The sequence below is a fragment of the Colletotrichum scovillei genome (genome assembly GCF_011075155.1).
Source record: "Colletotrichum scovillei strain TJNH1 chromosome Unknown Contig00008, whole genome shotgun sequence".
Taxonomy (NCBI): Eukaryota; Fungi; Ascomycota; class Sordariomycetes; order Glomerellales; family Glomerellaceae; genus Colletotrichum; species Colletotrichum scovillei.
Genome location: NW_023336266.1, coordinates 2,612,140 through 2,629,612, shown reverse-complemented (window position 1 = coordinate 2,629,612; position 17,473 = coordinate 2,612,140). Strand labels below are relative to the sequence as shown.

Below are 17,473 nucleotides of genomic sequence, written 5' to 3'. Positions count from 1 at the left end.
CCCGTCAGGTACCGTTTCGCAGGCTTGTCACTCGCAGCCGAGTAACGCAGCTAGCGAGCTCCTTCCTTCCTTCCTTGGCTGGTTTACCAGAAGCAGGCGATCCGGGCTTACCTAGGTACTCTTGCCATCTGGTGGTGCCTTGCAACCATTGGCAGGGACGCTTTTTAGCCCATCGTGAGCTGCTTCAATGAGATCATGCTCATTTCCGCGCTGTCACATTAGTCTCCGTGTACATCGGATCTAGTGCGGTGGTCATGACCTCTCGTGACAGAAGTTCTAGGGCAGAGGAAGCGGTCTTTGACTCGTATAGGGCAGATTGGCAGCGCCATGACAGCTCTTGCGCTGGCTTCTGGCACCACGACGAGATCGCGGCAGGTGTCAGTCCGTGGGTTCCGCAACTTTGACGGCATCAATTGTGCAAGTAAGCCCGACCGGCGGGATGGGACTCCGCGGCACCCAGGAGGGGTCATCGCCAAGTAGGCCGTGAAGTTCTGGCCAGTGACGCCTTTTTAAGATTCAAGGGACTTCTTTTCCGTATGTGCCTTGCATATTGGCGTGGGCCAGTCTTTCGTACAAGGGTCATTTGTGTAGAGGGAAAAAAAGAAAGATGAGCAGTGTTCAGCTTCATCTGGCGAGCCGAGTATCAACGATAACTGCACTTGGGGAAATCGGGTGGTTGGGAACCGGGGCAACTGGGTCGTAGTGCTATTTGAAGCAACAAAGTGTGTAAGACTAAGAGGGCAGTGAGCCAAGCTTTAGGACGGATTCAAGATTGAGGAAACCGCACCGCCACGACGCTCAATCGAGTTGGTCAACTTCATTGGCTAAGCAGAGCTTTGGTGGGTCACTAGGAGCTGCCACATGTGGCTTGCGTAGAAATGGACCTCGAGCCAATCATATGTCATCAGCCTGACGCTGTGACTTGAGCAAGGAAGTGACCCAAAAACTGGGCGGGCGCGGCTGCGGCTTGAGAGCATTACGTTCGTCAGACAGCTTCCTGCCGCAACGACCTGCGACCCTCAGCACCGCCGAATCCATCCACGCCGTTCATCTTCAACCCCCTCCTCGGCGACATAGGTGCATCTTGAATCCAAAAAGCCGCCCGGGTCGCCACTTCCCTCGACTCGCCGCCATGTCTCTTGATCCTCCCACCTACCTGGCCTCGCTGCAGAACAACATCCGCCAGCGGCCAATCCCCTGGGATGGCGCTGTTAGAGCAGGCACCATCACAGAGGACCACCTGGCCCGCATCCGCGCTGTTGATAAGGCGAAGAAGCCCGAAGCTCGGAAGGAAATTGTAGAAGGAGATCTCGATGGCTACCGCTCCCTCTTTGTTGGTGAATCTGGAAAGCCCTCGGTGCTCGAGTCCGCAGGCAAGCAAGCCAATGTCGTCCAGTATATCCTCGTCCTCTTGGCGGACCTCTTGCCCAGTATGTTCTATTCCATCCCCCATTGATTCGCCAATCCATCATTTTGGCCAGACTCTACCTGTCCTGTCCTAGTTTCCCTACAGATTGTTATATCTCGACGATCTCTTCATATGCCTCAACCCCGCTAATACTGTCGTCTTCCCAAATAGGTGTACCGTCACTCTCGAAGGCTATTTTCAAAACCACCGACCCCTACAAGCACTTTCTACCTTTGCTTGCCCACTCGAATAATACCGAGGACCCTATCCCCTTGCTTACATCAACGGCTCTGACCAAGCTCATGTCGCTCTCATTGAACGAATCGCAGGCGACCCGAAACGCCATTCCCGTGCTCCTCTCCTACCTATCTGGCCTCGCGAAGAGTTCTGATGCAGGCCTTCAGGATATCGCGGTCCAGGAATACTCCTCCATTCTCTACGGACACGCCGCGAGACAACAATTCTGGAACCAAAGAAGCGAGACGATTGCGCCTCTGATTGACATCCTCCGAACAGCAGCTGGCATTGGCAGCAACGGTAGCTCCTCGGCAAGCATATGGAGTGGGACCGCGCCCACAAGAAACGCCGGGTTTGAGGGTTCACTCGGCGGCGGTGTTGGCTTGCAATTGCTATACCATGTGCTACTGGTCATCTGGCAAATGAGCTTCGAAGCCGAAGATATTGGTGACGAGCTTAACGAGTAAGTACACTCTAGTCGTATGGCTTTCACCAACTGATCATGTTCAGCGAGTACGATATTGTCTTGCTGTACACCCAGCTTTTGCGCCTCTCTCCCAAGGAGAAGACGACCCGATTGGTTGTTTCTACCCTTTTCAACTTGCTCAGCAAGAATCAGAAATCACTCCTCCCTACTGCGGTCCTTGCGCGACTACCTGCGCTCCTTGACAACCTGAGCGGCCGCCACCTGACAGACCCTGACCTGCTCGAAGACGCACAAAGTCTCAAGGAACTTCTCGAGGAGTACACCAAGACAAAGACGACCTTTGACGAATACGTTGCTGAGGTCGAGTCTGGTCACCTCCGGTGGTCACCGCCTCACAGAAGCCAGGTCTTCTGGGCCGAGAATGCGCGCAAGATTTTGGAGCACGAGAACGGAGCCATTGCGCGCCAGCTCGCCGAGATTATGAAGAAGCCGTGGGAGAACGACAAGGCAGTCCTGGCTATTGCATGCAACGATGTTGGTGCCTTGGTTAAGGAGGTGCCTGAGATGAGATACAAGCTTGAGAAGCTTGGTCTCAAGACCAGAGTTATGGAGCTAATGGGAGAGTCGGACGAGAATGTCCGTTGGGAGAGTTTGAAGGCATTGGGTGGCTGGTTGAAGTACAGCTTTGACAACTAAATTTGTTTCCGGAGCAAGAACAAACAGTAGGACTATCAGTCCAGGCTCTGTGTATGTATAAACGGGGGACAGCATTACCCAGGCAGTTTAGAGTGGACCAGGAGTAGGTCGTTCCCGCATATTCCATTGTTTTTTCGTTGGTCAACGCTCTTGGCCCAAATCGTGATGTGTGCCTACGGATATCTCGAGTCTGTGGATGGAACACGCCATACGGTGATGATCAGTCGAGTAGGACACTGGCACTATGACGCGGAGCCAGGGCACAGCGCCATTGATGAGCATCGTGGGATGCTTCTTTTGGTCCCGAGGAGCGTGATGGAGGCGTACGATGTGCGGATACAGGTGACCGCAAATCCGCGGCGGCGGATAATCACCCGAGGCGGCGAGGCCCGCCGGCCATCTTGATATACGCAGTAAAGTACTTTACCTTAGTACCTTACTGGCAACGTCAGGGGTCAATTCGGCCCCCGTCTCTTGAATTTTCCAGCTAGCCAGCCCAATGGGAAGGGTGGAGCCATACTTAGGTAGGGAGGTACCTAAAATAAGGGGTGCGTTATGTACTCCGGAGCTTATCATACGGGCGGTACGTGCCCGGCGGGGTTGACGTTTGGCGTGGGGTGGCGCGACTGCGACCCCTCAGTTATTAGTGATTCTAGATCCCAGAATATCCCAGAATGTGGGAAGATCCCAACAGAAACTCCACCTGAAAGAGCTCTCGTGGTTCAGGGTCCATAGCTTACCACAGCTTCCGGTCGCATGTCCGATCGTGTACCCTCCAACCCTTTTCCAAACGCCGAAGAGCCGTTCAGTGCCCACGAACAAAACCAGACACACCCGCTCTCGCATCCATCCGCCGCCCACGCACACCTCTCTGTTTTTCTCCTTCTCAAAACACCACCAAAGAGACACACACAAAAACAAACGAAGCACAGCGTTCTCTCTCTCTGACTGCACTTGTTGCCTACCTACTTTCACAATGGCACCCAAGGCAATCATAGCCCCGTCGATTCTCGCGGCCGACTTTGGCCACTTTGGCCATGCGTGCTCCAAGACCATAGAGCAAGGCGCTGACTGGCTTCACGTCGACATTATGTACGGAGACCATACCCCGCCAGAAAAAAAAAATCAGCACACAAGCATCTTGCGACCGCTTTTTTGGAACACCGGTCGCAAAGGAGTTGTTCTCATGTCCGAGCCGAGCCGTGGCTAACTTACATGGTTTTCTAGGGACGGCCACTTTGTGCCCAACATTTCATGGGGACCCGGTGTTGTCGCCAAGATCAGAGGTCATGTTGAGAAGCCCATCGAGGCATGGGGAAAGGGCACATTTGACTGTCATATGATGGTTTCCGAGGTAATTGCTTTCCCTCTGCCCTGGGCTCAGGTTATTTGGGGTCGCCGAAAGTCCATTTGCGGTAACCCGGCATATTGCAACGCGCCTACTAACGCATCCGTCGATTTAGCCCAAGAAATGGGTCAAGGGCATGAAGGAGGCCGGCGCAGACCTGTACTGCTTCCATTACGAGGCCGCATTTTCCTCCGACTCCGACAACCCGGAGGTCCAATCCGACGAGAAGACGAATCCCCGCGCCCTGATCCGCTACATTCACGAGCAGGGCATATTAGCCGGTGTGGCTCTGAAGCCCGCAACCTCGGTCGACGTTGTGTGGGAGCTCCTCGAGAGTGAAGACCCACTCGAGAGACCAGACGTGAGTTATTGCCCTTTTTTTCTTCTTCTTACGAGCAGCTGTTACACACACCACAAGACGGGGTCTCCGCGAAGGTGCATTAGGCTGACAGGGGGTTCTCTCCACAACTGCAGATGGTCCTGATCATGACAGTCGAGCCCGGTTTCGGCGGACAGAAGTTCATGGCCTCTGAGCTGCCCAAGGTCCAGGCCCTCCGCGAGCGGTACCCGGAGCTCAACATCGAGGTCGACGGCGGCCTGACGGGGTCCACCGTCGGCCAGGCTGCCGATGCGGGCGCCAATGTCATCGTTGCTGGCAGCGCTGTCTTTGGTGCCCAGGACCCCGCAGAGGTCATCAAGATCCTCAGACAAGCCGTCGAGAAGAAGACCGGCAAGCTCTGAGAGAGATTGGAATCGAAGTCCCCACACCACCAAAACCCCGACTTTTTCTCTCACGGCCACGTTTTTACGACTTTTTCCTTTTTTTGTTGGTATTTCTGTCCTCTATAAAAAGCTATGGGAGCCATGATTTATGTTCAGCGTATATAGATATCAGACGGACAGCAACTTTCCGGTGGTATGCCGGAGTTACAGGTCTTTCTAATCCTAATTCTATCACATTATACACTATGCTTTGGTCTTTTGTTGCAGTACCTTATCCAAGGCCGCAATAAACCCCTTGATTTCATCAACTACGGCAAATTAGCATATGTCACAGGTCGGATAAGGTGCACACTTGACTCACGGCTGTTGTAATGCACCATGCTAACCCGAATAATGCCATCGGCAGGATCGAGTTGCAGAATCTCCTTGATCAGCCGGTACGAGTAGAAGTGACCCCATCGGAAGGCAAACTCGGACTCGTTCTCCACGGCATTGACGAGCTCCTTGGTGCCCCACCCCTGCACTCGGAAGCTGATTGTCGGAACACGGCGGTCGGTGCCGGCATCGGTCTCGCCGTAGATCGTCACGTCGCCCCGACCGTTGAGGTACTCGAGCAGAGTAGCCTGGAGCTGCCCCTCCTGCTCGACTTTCCCCTTCCAGCCTTGGGAGTCAGGCGTGCCTAGGTACTCCAGCACCCGCGGGACGGCCGAGACCAGCTCGTAGCTGCCGCCCGCGAGCCCGAGCTTCCCCTCGAGGGACTCGCTCGGGTTGAAGAAGTGGCCGAGGGAGCGCATGTGCGCGTCCTGCGCGGCGCGGCTGGCGTACAGCATGGCCGTGTGCGGACCGTAGACCTTGTACCACGAAAAGGCGTAAAAGTCGACGCCGAGGGCTTTGACGTCGATGGGCCGGTGCGGGGCATAGGCCACGCCGTCGACGCAGACGAGGCCTTTCGGGGTGGAGGCGTGGACGAGGGAGGCTACGGAGGCGACGTCGTGGATCGTGCCTAGGATGTTGCTCGCGTGCGTGAGGGTCACCAGGCGGGTCTTGTCCGAGAGTAGGGGCTTCAGGTTCTCTGCTGTTAGCTTTGGGTTTGTGGTGGAGGATGCGTCTGTGGGCTTCCACCACTTTAGCTCGAGCCCTTGGCGGGCGGCGAGGTCGACCCAGGAGGCGATGTTGGCTTCGTGGTCGACTGCTGATACGATGATTTCGTCGCCCTTGTCAAAGGTGAAGGTGTGGGATAGGTTGCGGAAGAGCTGGGTTGTCGAGGCGCCAAAGACTGCCCCCCCTTTATGTTAGTGTTTCTATCACGAGTGGTTGCTGAGCGGATTTCATTTACCGATCTCGTCAGAGGATGCGTTGATGTACTTTGCGCCGGCCTGGTAGCCTTCGCCGTAGGAGGCCGTCGCCTTCTGGCCGACTTTGTAAGAGGCGCCTAGCTGGACGTTGCTTTGTGTGAGATAGTCTCGGATGCTGGAATACTATGTGAGCGTGACTTTAGAACTAGAGTTTGAGAATTACAGGTGACATACGACTCAATGACTGTGCCCAGCGTCTGGCTTCCGCCTGCATTATCGAAGAAGACCTGGTCTTGGCCCAAGGCAGGGAACTTGCTTCTCACGGCAGCGATATCTATCTGGGACGCCATCTTGAATACTTTGTGTGGTATTGTTGAAGATGTGCAAGATAAATTCAAAATATATAAGAAATTATCACAAAGATACTAGAAAGTGAAAGGAAATGAAGCTATCGTGATGGGAACAAGTCCAAGTATTAAAGATGTGAGATTACGATAGCAGTTGCGGGGCAGGGCGTAATGGACGTAAAAGGACTGGGTTCAGATGATTAGGGAACTGCCCAATTGAGAAGTGAAGCGACCTTGGGAAGCCCGCAATTTACAGAAAGCCAATTGATCTAGTGTTTCCATGGATGCATGACGTTTTGCAGCGCGGGCGAAGGAACAACCTCAGTGCGGTGCTTGCTGGTGGGCGGGGGAGGAGAGGAGGATAGAGGGGCAGCGAGAGAAGAGGAAGTGTGGGGCGCGGGGTTTCGGCGGTTGGGCCCGGCTCGCCCGAAGCTCGCCCGCCCGCCGTGCCTTCTTCCCGTCCGGGTTTTTGGTGAGAGAGTTTCCGATGCCAAGCGCCGTTGCACACTTTCATCGCCAATCCTTGATTATGGTTTCCTTTGATCAGAGTAATAGTTTCTGGTCTGCCAATAGATTGAGAGGGAATCGGGAGAAGTTGAGTTGAGGTGTCTGCCGCTTATTCGACTCCCACCCACCCTTTTATGCATTGCCTCTGATACAAGACGCATCTCATGCAAATTCCAAGCGCCGGGAGCGAATCGTGCATGTGTGGTGTATCTAGACAACGGCATTGGCTATCTCCTCACCAGCCTGACGGTACTAAAGGGCTGCGCAGGAGAGAGAAGCAACCGGCGCTTGCACCGTCATGCGGACGAGTATTTGGACAATCCAATGTCTGGACAGAGAGTCAATCTTGTTGCCAGCTCTGATCACTGGCCACGCCGGCACTGTACGGCGGTGTACCCAGGAGCTCCCCCGACCGTTAAAGTGCCCCCGCCATCTGCTGAGCGAATGCTCATGGAGAGGCGCTTTTGCAAGCTTTGCAGGGGCCAACGGTGGGACGGCACTAAGCCCATGGGACGATTTGGCGCGAAAACAGCTGCTAGGAGAAAAACTTTATGTGGGACCTCAGCCCACGTTCGGTTCCGATCAGCGACAGACAGCCCAGCGCTGGGGTCGTCACAAAATATTGAAATTCTGGGAGGCCTGCCGACAACTTTTCTGCTTCTCTCAATTGTCTCCAAGAGCTTATCCCTACTTGTTCAATCGCCCAAAATGAAGCGCAAGGCCAGTTCACGAATTGACGATAAGAGAGCGTCCAAGAAGAAGACCAAGACGAGTTAGCCACCCCAACAACAACTTCAACTTTTTTTTCCTTGCCCCGATGTCGTCACTAACACCGAACTTTCTTTCGCTCCACGCACAGCTCTCTCGGCCGACGTCGCAAAGTCGAGATTCCGCAAGGGTCTCTTTGACAAGAAGGTCCACGACGCCTACACGAAGCAGTACGCTGAATCGAGCCCCTACAAGCACTCCGTCATCGACGGCCTCGTCGACGACGCCCTCCTGCGCTCCGTCCGCGACGAGATTCGCGAAAACGTCTCCTTCACCCCCAAGGAAACCGACATTTACAAGATCCACCAGTCGGGCGACCTCGCCAACCTCGACGGCCTCGACGATGACGCCCTCGCCAAGCTCCCGAGCCTGCTGTCGCTCCGCGACGCAATCTACTCCGAGACTTTCCGCGACTACGTCTCCCACATCACCGGCTGCGGACCCCTGAGCGGCCGCAAGACCGACATGGCCATCAACGTCTACACCCCCGGCTGTTACCTCTTATGCCACGACGACGTCATTGGCAGCCGCAAGGTCAGCTACATCCTCTACCTCACCGACCCGGACACGCCCTGGAAGCCCGAGTGGGGCGGAGCCCTGCGCCTGTTCCCCGTGCTCGAGCAGGAGGGCAAGGACGGCGAGATTGCAAAGACCCCAGCGCCGGACCACTCCAAGGTCATCCCGCCCGCGTGGAACCAGCTCTCCTTCTTCGCCGTGCAGCCCGGCGAGTCCTTCCACGACGTCGAGGAGGTCTACCACGCCGACACGAAGGCCCAGCTCGAGGCCGAGGGCGGCCGCGTCCGCATGGCCATCTCGGGCTGGTTCCACATCCCCCAGATCGGCGAGGACGGCTACGTCGAGGGCGCCGAGGAGAAGCAGGTCAAGAACTCGGGGCTCATGCAGCTCCAGGGCAACCCGGACCAGCACGACACACCGCAGGCGCGGCCCGTGAAGGTGGACAAGCCCAAGGCCAGCCTCGAAGGGTTCGACGAGGCCGGGCTCGAGTTCTTGCTAAAGTACATTGCGCCGACGTACCTCACCCCGGACACCCTGGAGCAGATCTCGGAGCACTTTGAGGAGAACTCGAGCATCACGCTACCCAACATCCTCTCGAAAAAGTTCTCCGCCAGGCTCAAGGAGTACATTGAATCCCAAGAGAGTTCCAAGCACAGCCTCCCAGAGAACGATAGCGACGCCATCGAGAAGAAGTCTGCGTGGCGCGTCGCCCGCCCCCCGCACAAGCACCGCTTCCTCTACCAGCAGCCCGCGGGCGCCGACGAGCTGCGCAGCGCGCAAGAAGAGAACCCGCTCACGGAGCTGCTCGACCACCTGCTGCCCTCGCGGCAGTTCCGCGAGTGGCTGCAGGTCGCCACGGGCACCGTCGTGGAGAGCCACGAGTTCCTCGCGCGTCGGTTCCGTCGCGGGCAGGATTATACCCTGGCCACGGGCCACGACGGGAAGCCCCGTCTCGAGTTCAACCTCGGAATTACCCCGACCAAGGGCTGGGGTGACGAGGAAGAGGAAGAGGAGGAGAAGCCTGAGGAGGAAGAAGAAGAGGTAAACTCAAACGGCAAATCATCAAAGAAGCGCAACAAGGGCAAAGGTAAAGCCAAAACCGAGCCCGAACCCGCACCAGAAGAAAAACAAGACGAAGAAGAGACGGAGGTCGGCGGCCACGAGGTCTACATGGCGGGCGACGACGGCGAAGACGACGAGGACGCGGCGATCTACAAGTCGTCGGGCGATGACGACAACATCCTCTTCTTCCAGGCCGCCGCGTGGAACAAGCTCACGCTCGTGCTCCGCGACAGCGGCACGCTGCGGTTCGTAAAGTACGTCGGGCGCGCTGCCAAGGGGGACCGGTGGGACGTCTCGGGCGCGCTCGATATCGAGGATGAGGACGAGGAGGGTGCGAAGAACGGCGACGGTGGAGATGATGACGGGGAGGAATCTGAGGAGGAGTGGAATGGGTTCTCCGATTCACCTGCTGCACAGACGAGCGATAGCGACTGAAGAGTTTGGTCTTGCTACTTTGTGTGCGTGGGTGCACGTAATGTACATCTCGCCTGATGTTTTGGTTTTAGGGATTTACACGGCTAGACACAAAAAGTTATGAGTTACAATACATGTTTGTCCCAAGTTCAAACTTCATCCAAAGTGTTTGACTTGACGACATGAACTAGATAGAGAGCAGACATAAGGCCGGGATGATGTGTATGACAAAAAACGTTCAGAAAACTTTTCACTAGGCGAAACTGACATGATTCGATTCGCAAAGATGCTACAGGAGAATCACGAAAAGGCGAATCTACTAGCAACTCGAATTTCCTACAGCTGAATAAAATAGAAATAAAAACTCATAAGATTTCGCCACCCTTTGCCCATGCTCCCACAACGCCTCTGTTTCTTTCAAATACAAAGTGCTAGCCCATATGACAAGTTCCAACAAAGTCTAGCAAATGCTTATAATGCAAGCTTGCGACGACAAGAACCAATGACCAGTGCATCTCGCGCGCTTTCTAGCTCTCATGCTCTGTCTCTCGATCGTCCTCTAAAACTTCTTCAATTTCTTCTGGGGCACCGTCTTGATGAACGCATGCTTTAAGAAATGCAGCCACACCTTGTTGTGCTTCTTCTTCTTCTTCTTTCCGCCCTTCTTACCCTTCTTGCCTTTCTTACCCTTCTTCTTCTCTGTTTCTACATCTTCATCTTCGTCGTCTTCATCGTCGTCGTCTGCGTCGTCATCATCGTGCTCTTCGTCTTCGACCACTTCCTTCTTCTCGTCTAATGACTCCTCTTCTCCTTCTTCTACGTCTTCGTCATCGTCTTCTTCATAATCCTCAGCAAGAGCTTTCCCTTTGCCCTTCTTAGCATTCTCCTTGGCAATGCGGTTCGCCAGCTTGACGTAACTGCGAACGGTCAAGTCCGATAGCTTGTAAATCTTGTCGGTAAAGGTACTATATTCAACCTCGAACGCAAAGGGGCGTGGCTTGGGCTTCTTGGACTTGGGATCCTTGTCCTTGTGGATGCCGTCACGCCACTTGCTTCCAGATGCGTCCTTGCTTTCGTGCGTCATGTCGTTGTTGAGGTAGGTCAGGTTTGCAAAATACTGGGTGTATCCAAGGAAGGTCAGAGGCTGAGGTGCGTATGCCGGGCCAGGGCCGGTGCCTGCAGGCGGCGGCTGAGGGATGACCAAATTGGGATCCTTGGGTTTTGTCGGCTTCTTTCCCTTTTTGCCCTTCTTCTTCTTCTTCTTGGCGGCGTCAATTTCGCGCTTCAATTCTTCGTGGACGGGATCGTCATCTGACGGGAGTGCTAGAGCGGGTACAGAGTTGGTGAACGAGTCGGTCCAAACCGCAGCGTCCTCGAGGCCGGAAATGTTGTATTCCACGACACGGAGCGTGGGGAAGTAGTTGGGGACGATACTGGGGCCGACGAGAGAGAGGTGGTATCGCTCTGCGTACTTGCCGCCCAACTCCTTTCCTGGCTTCTTCTTTTTCTTCTTCTTGTCCTTCTTGCCCTTTGCATCCGACTCCACAGTATCTTCCTCCTCGAGAACCTTCACGTTGACGGCTGGCAACTTTGCCCAGCCTTCCCGCAATTCTGTGAGATAGTCCTGTGCCGATTGGATTTCGAGTTCATCCTCAAAAGCTTCGCGCCCGACGTCGTCGTCTACCGCGAAACCACCCAAGATGTTGATGTCGATCTCCTTGGTATCGTGTACAATGAAATGATCAATGTTCATGTGACCATAAAGCGAACCAACAACAACATCCCGATACTGCTGCATCCAAAGGTTGTACTTTTGCCAGCAGGTTTCATCCCAATTCTTCTTGCTGTCGGTCCGGGCCGGGGGCACGTGGCCCATGAGGATGGCCTTCATGCCGCGTTCGCGGAGGAACTCCAGCTGCACGCGAAGCCACTCCATTTGCTTAAAACCTGGCTCGGACGGCTGTTGGCAATCGTCGACACCGGCGTTTCGGTCGAAAAAGTACAATGTGTTGAGACTGAATACGGCGAGCTTTTTGGGAATGACTTCGGTGTAGAACCAGCCTCCAAACTCGAAAGAGTGGCGTTGCTCCTCGGGGATGAAGCGCTTCCAGATCTCGGCATAGTATCCTAACCACTTATTGGGCCCTGGCAGGAGGATATTGTGCGGTAGAATATCATTGTTCCCAAACGTCGGAATGACAGGTACAGCCATTTTCGAGGAGTCTTTCGGGTCACCAAAGGTTTCCGCAAACTTGTCGGCGATCCATCGATTTGTGCCGAGCACCTGGCCCGGGCTACGAGGAATGCTCTCATCACTGTCGTGGCGCGCAGAGTCGCCAGTCCAGATGACGAAATCGATGTCGTCTACAATATTCGCGGCGATCCAGTCAAAGGTCGCGTTTACGAGGGAAGATGGCGTATCACAGTCGGAGGTTTCTGCGCCATAGTAGCCGGCGGGTCCATCGCCTGAATGGCATGCGACGCCTTCTTCGGTAGAGGAGTGGGTTTTGTAGAATTGATCGGGATGAAAGTCTACGAATGCACAGCAGTTATTAGCATTTGGTGTCGTCCCACGTCAAGCACCAAGCAGAGAGCGGTTCGCCTCATGTGCCTTGCCTGAGCGTCGCGACTGCATTTCTGCGATGCTGATCGCGACGCCCGTGGGTGTCGTCAGGTAGCATCCAAACGTACCAGTAATGTGTAGAAACTTTCCACTTAGACGTCGAGATCCTTCTTGTGCGACTGTTTCTGCGACCTCTGAACCAATGACGATTTGTTGCTGCCCGCTGGCGACAGGTGTTGCAATGACGCCATGCAGGAACAACTGCTGGAGCAGGGCGAGCTGCAGAGGCAGGGCGGCGCCCACTATTGCGGGTAAAGACCGCATTGCTGGGGAGGAGCTGAAAAGGCGCGCGGTACCTGGTTCGATGTTTCTATGGTTCTGACGCACGCAGGCACGGCAGCCGAATGAAAAGCCGATGATGTTGTTTGAAAAGGAGAAGAGACCGTCGCAACGGGGGGGTCCGGAGAGACTGAAAGTGGGAGTAAGAAAGAAGACGGGGGCCAATTCAAGGTTATTAAGTCATGATTTTCCCTTGGCCGAGCTTTGGCTGTCCCCGTAGAAAAATAAATGGAAGCGCGAGCGACGTCTGTCTGGATCAATGGACAGGGTCTGTCTGACTTGGTTTGCTTGGCTTGGCTGTGGCCGTGACCTGGACTTTTTTCCAGGGCTCCAGGGCTGGGGCGAGGCGGTAAGCAGGGGACTGGGCAGCTGGAGTGTTGCTGGAACACCACCTTTGGGAATGCTGTCAGACGTGAGCGGTAAGGTACAAATATGTGTGAGCGTGAGCGTGAAAACGAGAGCATTCGTACCCAAGGTATAATACACAACGACACCTTCGGAGACTGAGAGAAGAGAGGGAGGGCGCAAGGGTCCACGTCACAGTTACAGCTCTTGGGAACAACCCAGCTGGTCAACCTTGCTTCGTAGGCGAGTAGGCACCCGACTGGACGTAGGGAATCGCGGCTGGTAGGTGACCCTACATAAATAACACCGGTTGAACTTGAGGGGTGATCCTCCCGCACGCCAACCGCCTGGCTTGCCGTGCTTGCGTTAGAGTTGATGGTCGGTTTTTGCAAGTGGGAAAGTGATGATGTCCGGTGGCGTCCAATGGTTGCATGTCCCTGCTGACTGACGGCTGGGCAGGGGAAAAGGAAAGTCGGTGATGGTGGCACTGGTGAGAAGGAGGCAGCATCAACCATCGACAGGTGCTCCTTTTTTGTCTGAACCCGGGAGGAGCATGACTTTTAATGTACTTGTCCGCTCCTTCCGACGACCACAACGTGTCCTGGTGTTGGCATCTCATGCCTTTCACTGCCACGACTGCCTCACACGACGATGCAGCAAGGAACATGATTCCCCGCCTTCCCTTTCGTGTGCGTTACAACTTACCTTACATGCACGCAAGTCGCTGGAAACACCGCAAACAAGACCATCAAGGTCCATGGCCGACCAGAGGTGAAACTCTCACTGGATGATTATCATCCCGAGCCCACCCTCCATCTCCATTCTCCATCCAGATCTCCAGCACTAATCCACGGAGCACGATGGCCAGTCCACAAGGCTGAAAGCTTCAACCTCCAATCCGCAGCCAATCGAGCTGCAGCACTCACACACGTGTGTTTTTTTTTTTTTTCATGACACCCACTGCCCATCGAAACATCCATGGGCTGAGACAACCACCCCATCCCGCGATATTCCATCACTGCATCAGCGAGGTTGCCGCCTTGTAGCGCCGCACACGAGCCAGTGCCGAATGCTGAGGCGTCTTAGGGCCTCTGACCGTCCCCCGTGGACCACCTGCTACCTATTCCATCCTCGGATCCTCCCCCTTGGAGCGTGGGAGAGGTCGTCAGACTGAGAGTGTGACCGTCGATATGCACAAAAGTCCACAATGCCTCATCCTGGGGTAGGCTGGTTGGCGCGAGTCAATCCGGCACTTACTCCAACCCGTCGCTTGATCTGCCCGCTCCCCATCGTGGGGCCGCGTGATACCCCGATATACCACATACCCATGGTTTCTCAAAGTGTTCTACATCTCGTCCGCCGGGAAGTGCCAAGGCAATCCTTTATGCTGCATCTCCAGGCAGGTCGTTGCGACCTTCAGTCAGATATCATTGTAGATTCAGGCCGTGTCTGGTCCCCTGCTGACACCTTTGCGCTGACGTCATATCTAAGAGAGCCGTCAAACTCTCGCTCCCATATTTGCTGGTTGATCCCTTGCGCTCAGTCTAACATAGAGAGATGCTGGGGAACAGAATGTTTGAAATGCAAATGAAGGCTCACCGCATCTCATCACATGCACTCGTGTTGTAGGGAGTTTGCATAGTCACTCTCATGCGGTGTGTTCCCCTCAGATGGTCAGTTGACTGATTGTCGAATTCGATCCTTTTTTAGGGGTCCTGTCAACCTACCTAGCGGCAAGACGAATTTGAGGTCGGGCGTGATTGGCTTGTACTCCTGTAGACCAATTCCGTGAGTACGTACTGTCGCGCCATACCCACGTGACCTCAGAAAATCTGGACAGCTGTCGCCGCCTGGCTGCTGAGTATTGGGAATGCGCAGATAACGTGACCAGCAGCCCTGCATGGTAGACAGTGAATGAAGCAGTGCGCAAGGCTGATGCACGGTGTTTCCAGACTTGCAGATGCCAGACGCAGGTAGAAATCAGGATAGACATGGTGATCGCAAGCCTCGATAAAGCGCCGTAAACCGCGAAATTTGACAGAGCACTTGCTCGGGGAGAAAAGTCGTAAAAATTCTTCGACGAGTCGGTCTCCTATCGTTAGTGATTGTCGCCATGGCAAGAAAATACCACGATAGCATCATCTAGCGATGTCCTCCTGACCAACCACGAATAGTGTAATAACGGCTGATTACACGGGATGGCCGAGGCAAAGCCGTAAAGGGTAGCAAAGCGCCGCTGCGCCGGTCCTTGCGGAAGATGACCGTAGCCTCTCAGGGAACCTCAGGAAGCCGCGATTGATGGAAAGGGCGGGGGGCCGCTTTTTGTAGTATCGCAGAGCAATCAGCATCGTGAGGATGTTAAGCGACAAGCTCGGGCGTGTACTCGGGTGTTGGGGGGTATCGCCTATCATATCTCCTGCGACGACCGAGGGCGAATCCGGAACTGCGAGCTGGTCAGCTTGCGACCGAAGGCTTTCCGAGGCAGTTTGAGCTCCACTACGGCGGACGGAAGCACCAGAATGAACAGGGGGCTTGAATCCATATCCACAGAAGGGGAAAGCAATGGAGGCTCGTCCCACGGTCCCACGGTCCCAGCCTCCCAGATTCTCCACCGGGAGAAGGGCCCCCCACCAAAGGAGGAGACACCCCCGGCCGCCGGCCCCCAGTTTTGCAGGCTTGAGTGAAATAAAAATTGCGCCAAAACAATGTCTCCAGACCAGAAAATTTTGGTGATATTGTAATTGCCCCTGATGATTGGATGCCGCAATCAGCGCAGACCCCAAGCACCCGAGGTACCAGTCGTTAGTGCGAGGGAGACAGGTACATGATAATCGCGACATGAGGACACCTGAACAGGAGTTACCGCAAGCCACAGGCTACAGCTGCCCCGAGGAGTCTGGACTCGTGATGCCCGGGTTGGAATCGCAATGAACCGTTTTCCTCTCCCGTGCGGTACTTTCCTTCTCCTATGCCGGTAGCATAATTCTTTTGGATCGAACTCGTGTCGCGGGGTCGGTGAAACAGTCTCGAAGATGCGAGGCTGAACCTGATGTTGTCGTGTTTAGCTGGACAGCCACAAGTACCTGGGCCTTAGTAAGGAAGTACCTTCAATCTGTAGCCGTCCTGTGCGCTGCTGCCCGCCGCTGAACTGACAGGAACCTAGCCGGCTGGACGGGACCTCCAGATCAACAGTGAGGTAGCAATGCCCAATCACCCAAAGACAGCCGTGTACAACAGTATCAGGTATTTTCCGGCGGCCAGAGTTTTTGGGACATGACTCTGGCTTCTGCAGCCCTGGACGAAATGCAGACTGCATTGCAAAAGTCTGAGACGAGGCCCTTGCGACAGAAAAACACAGTACTCCGTACGCCCTCAAGATCTCTGATTTCTCCGCATGGAGCTGTCCTGGCTTCTCTGGGCTTGTCCTGGTCGTGTGCGATGGACGTCGTCCAGCCGCGTGGGGAAGAAATGGAGAGCCTTGTCGTGGTCGCTCAAAGTCCGGATATCCATACCGTGACATAGGAAGAAGAAAAGGCCGGACAGGCGGGTGGTGGCCGGCGTTGTCGGGTAAGGCAGCAAGTATCGAGTATCCGTCGGTACCTCAAGTATGCGTGGTAGGGAGCCTGACTCCAGGTACAAATCTTCACATGTGGAGGCAACGTGAGTGTCGCAGACTCGCAGCCAGTGACCGTGTGGCTCAGTGCTGCAGCAGCGGTAGCCCCGGGGTCTGGAGGGAGCACACCCGTCTTTATGGGGATTAGCCTCGTCTCCGGGCGGAACCTGACATGAGACGGACAAAGTCCAGTCTGTTCTCTCCTGCTTCTTGATCGGCCGTCTTCGTGTGTATGATGGATGAGCGGACGGGCGGGCGGTCGGACCAAGGCAGAGGTGGACACATGCTGTCAATTGAATTGTGCATGATGCTCCCGTTCTCATAGCAATAGACCAAAGTCGAGACGGATGAACGGGACTGTGACCACATTCCAAAGGCCAAGAATTGGGGTAACGAGTTGTACCAACGAGCTCTGGGTGACGGCATACAGTGCAAACAGATGTCGTAGGAATGTTTATCAGTGACGTTTTTGCACCTCGACTCCTTGCGCTGGGCGACTTGCTATTCGCCATTCGCGCTTGCCGGACGCCGTATCCGACCGCGGTACTTGGTATTGTTCTTGTCATGTCTCGCGTCATTGGTCTCTTTGCAGATGACTGTATTCGGCCTCTGCCTTCGTCTCGATCATGTTCGCCAGAACCAAGATCAGTTACCTGTAGAGGCAGATCAGTCAGCGGATGAACATTGTTCAAGTACCTAGCAGTATCGTGATGCGATGGAGATTCATATGAAATTTGTGCGCGATAGAGAGGGGCCGGCCGAAACAGCGATACAAATGCAAAGGTCGTGAGCGAGGGGGGGATTGCAGAGGGAAAAAAGGACTCGAGAAAAGGTACATGTGGCTTTGGACAGGGGTGGTTACCTT

The 17,473-nt window shown here is 54.9% G+C and overlaps 5 protein-coding genes across 5 annotated transcripts; 3 read left to right on the top strand and 2 right to left on the bottom strand.

The window, feature by feature from the left end:
• Window positions 1–990: 990 nt before the first annotated feature.
• HER10_EVM0001578 (V-ATPase subunit H) lies at window positions 991–3,086 on the top strand. Its single transcript, XM_035471322.1, has 3 exons — window positions 991–1,430; window positions 1,580–2,108; window positions 2,156–3,086. Exons 1-3 carry the CDS (start codon window positions 1,133–1,135, stop codon window positions 2,766–2,768), a joined length of 1,440 nt encoding a protein of 479 aa, XP_035330436.1. The 5' UTR covers window positions 991–1,132; the 3' UTR covers window positions 2,769–3,086.
• A 658-nt stretch (window positions 3,087–3,744) lies between these two features.
• HER10_EVM0003726 (ribulose-phosphate 3-epimerase) lies at window positions 3,745–4,857 on the top strand (the record flags this gene model as incomplete). Its single annotated transcript, XM_035473390.1, has 4 exons — window positions 3,745–3,860; window positions 3,996–4,122; window positions 4,232–4,477; window positions 4,591–4,857. The coding sequence occupies 4 exons, from the start codon at window positions 3,745–3,747 to the stop codon at window positions 4,855–4,857; spliced, it is 756 nt and encodes a 251-aa protein (XP_035330566.1).
• On the bottom strand, window positions 4,455–7,061 carry HER10_EVM0004930 (aminotransferase class-V). The gene is made up of 3 exons (XM_035474557.1): window positions 6,369–7,061; window positions 6,176–6,309; window positions 4,455–6,115 (listed from the first exon to the last, which is right to left on the bottom strand). Exons 1-3 carry the CDS (start codon window positions 6,482–6,484, stop codon window positions 5,148–5,150), a joined length of 1,218 nt encoding a protein of 405 aa, XP_035330631.1. The 5' UTR covers window positions 6,485–7,061; the 3' UTR covers window positions 4,455–5,147.
• A 302-nt stretch (window positions 7,062–7,363) lies between these two features.
• HER10_EVM0012810 (uncharacterized protein) lies at window positions 7,364–10,046 on the top strand. The gene is made up of 2 exons (XM_035482193.1): window positions 7,364–7,760; window positions 7,848–10,046. The coding sequence occupies exons 1-2, from the start codon at window positions 7,433–7,435 to the stop codon at window positions 9,767–9,769; spliced, it is 2,250 nt and encodes a 749-aa protein (XP_035331079.1). The 5' UTR covers window positions 7,364–7,432; the 3' UTR covers window positions 9,770–10,046.
• Window positions 10,047–10,087: 41 nt separating this feature from the next.
• Window positions 10,088–13,642, bottom strand: HER10_EVM0003616 (calcineurin-like phosphoesterase). Its single transcript, XM_035482932.1, has 2 exons — window positions 12,440–13,642; window positions 10,088–12,280 (listed from the first exon to the last, which is right to left on the bottom strand). The coding sequence occupies exons 1-2, from the start codon at window positions 12,633–12,635 to the stop codon at window positions 10,308–10,310; spliced, it is 2,169 nt and encodes a 722-aa protein (XP_035330557.1). The 5' UTR covers window positions 12,636–13,642; the 3' UTR covers window positions 10,088–10,307.
• Window positions 13,643–17,473: the final 3,831 nt, after the last annotated feature.

Excerpts from the sequence above, each read along its gene's own strand:
- HER10_EVM0003616 (XM_035482932.1), bottom strand. The coding sequence starts at position 12,635 with ATGCGGTCTTTACCCGCAATAGTGGGCGCCGCCCTGCCTCTGCAGCTC. Across the intron at positions 12,281-12,439 it reads AAAGTTTCTACACATTACTG|ACTTTCATCCCGATCAATTC; the intron begins GTACGTTTGGAT and ends GTGCATTCGTAG.
- HER10_EVM0001578 (XM_035471322.1), top strand. The coding sequence starts at position 1,133 with ATGTCTCTTGATCCTCCCACCTACCTGGCCTCGCTGCAGAACAACATC. Across the intron at positions 1,431-1,579 it reads CTTGGCGGACCTCTTGCCCA|GTGTACCGTCACTCTCGAAG; the intron begins GTATGTTCTATT and ends CTTCCCAAATAG. Across the intron at positions 2,109-2,155 it reads ATTGGTGACGAGCTTAACGA|CGAGTACGATATTGTCTTGC; the intron begins GTAAGTACACTC and ends GATCATGTTCAG.
- HER10_EVM0012810 (XM_035482193.1), top strand. The coding sequence starts at position 7,433 with ATGCTCATGGAGAGGCGCTTTTGCAAGCTTTGCAGGGGCCAACGGTGG. Across the intron at positions 7,761-7,847 it reads CAAGAAGAAGACCAAGACGA|CTCTCTCGGCCGACGTCGCA; the intron begins GTTAGCCACCCC and ends CTCCACGCACAG.
- HER10_EVM0004930 (XM_035474557.1), bottom strand. The coding sequence starts at position 6,484 with ATGGCGTCCCAGATAGATATCGCTGCCGTGAGAAGCAAGTTCCCTGCC. Across the intron at positions 6,310-6,368 it reads CTGGGCACAGTCATTGAGTC|CATCCGAGACTATCTCACAC; the intron begins GTATGTCACCTG and ends ATAGTATTCCAG. Across the intron at positions 6,116-6,175 it reads CGCATCCTCTGACGAGATCG|TCTTTGGCGCCTCGACAACC; the intron begins GTAAATGAAATC and ends AAGGGGGGGCAG.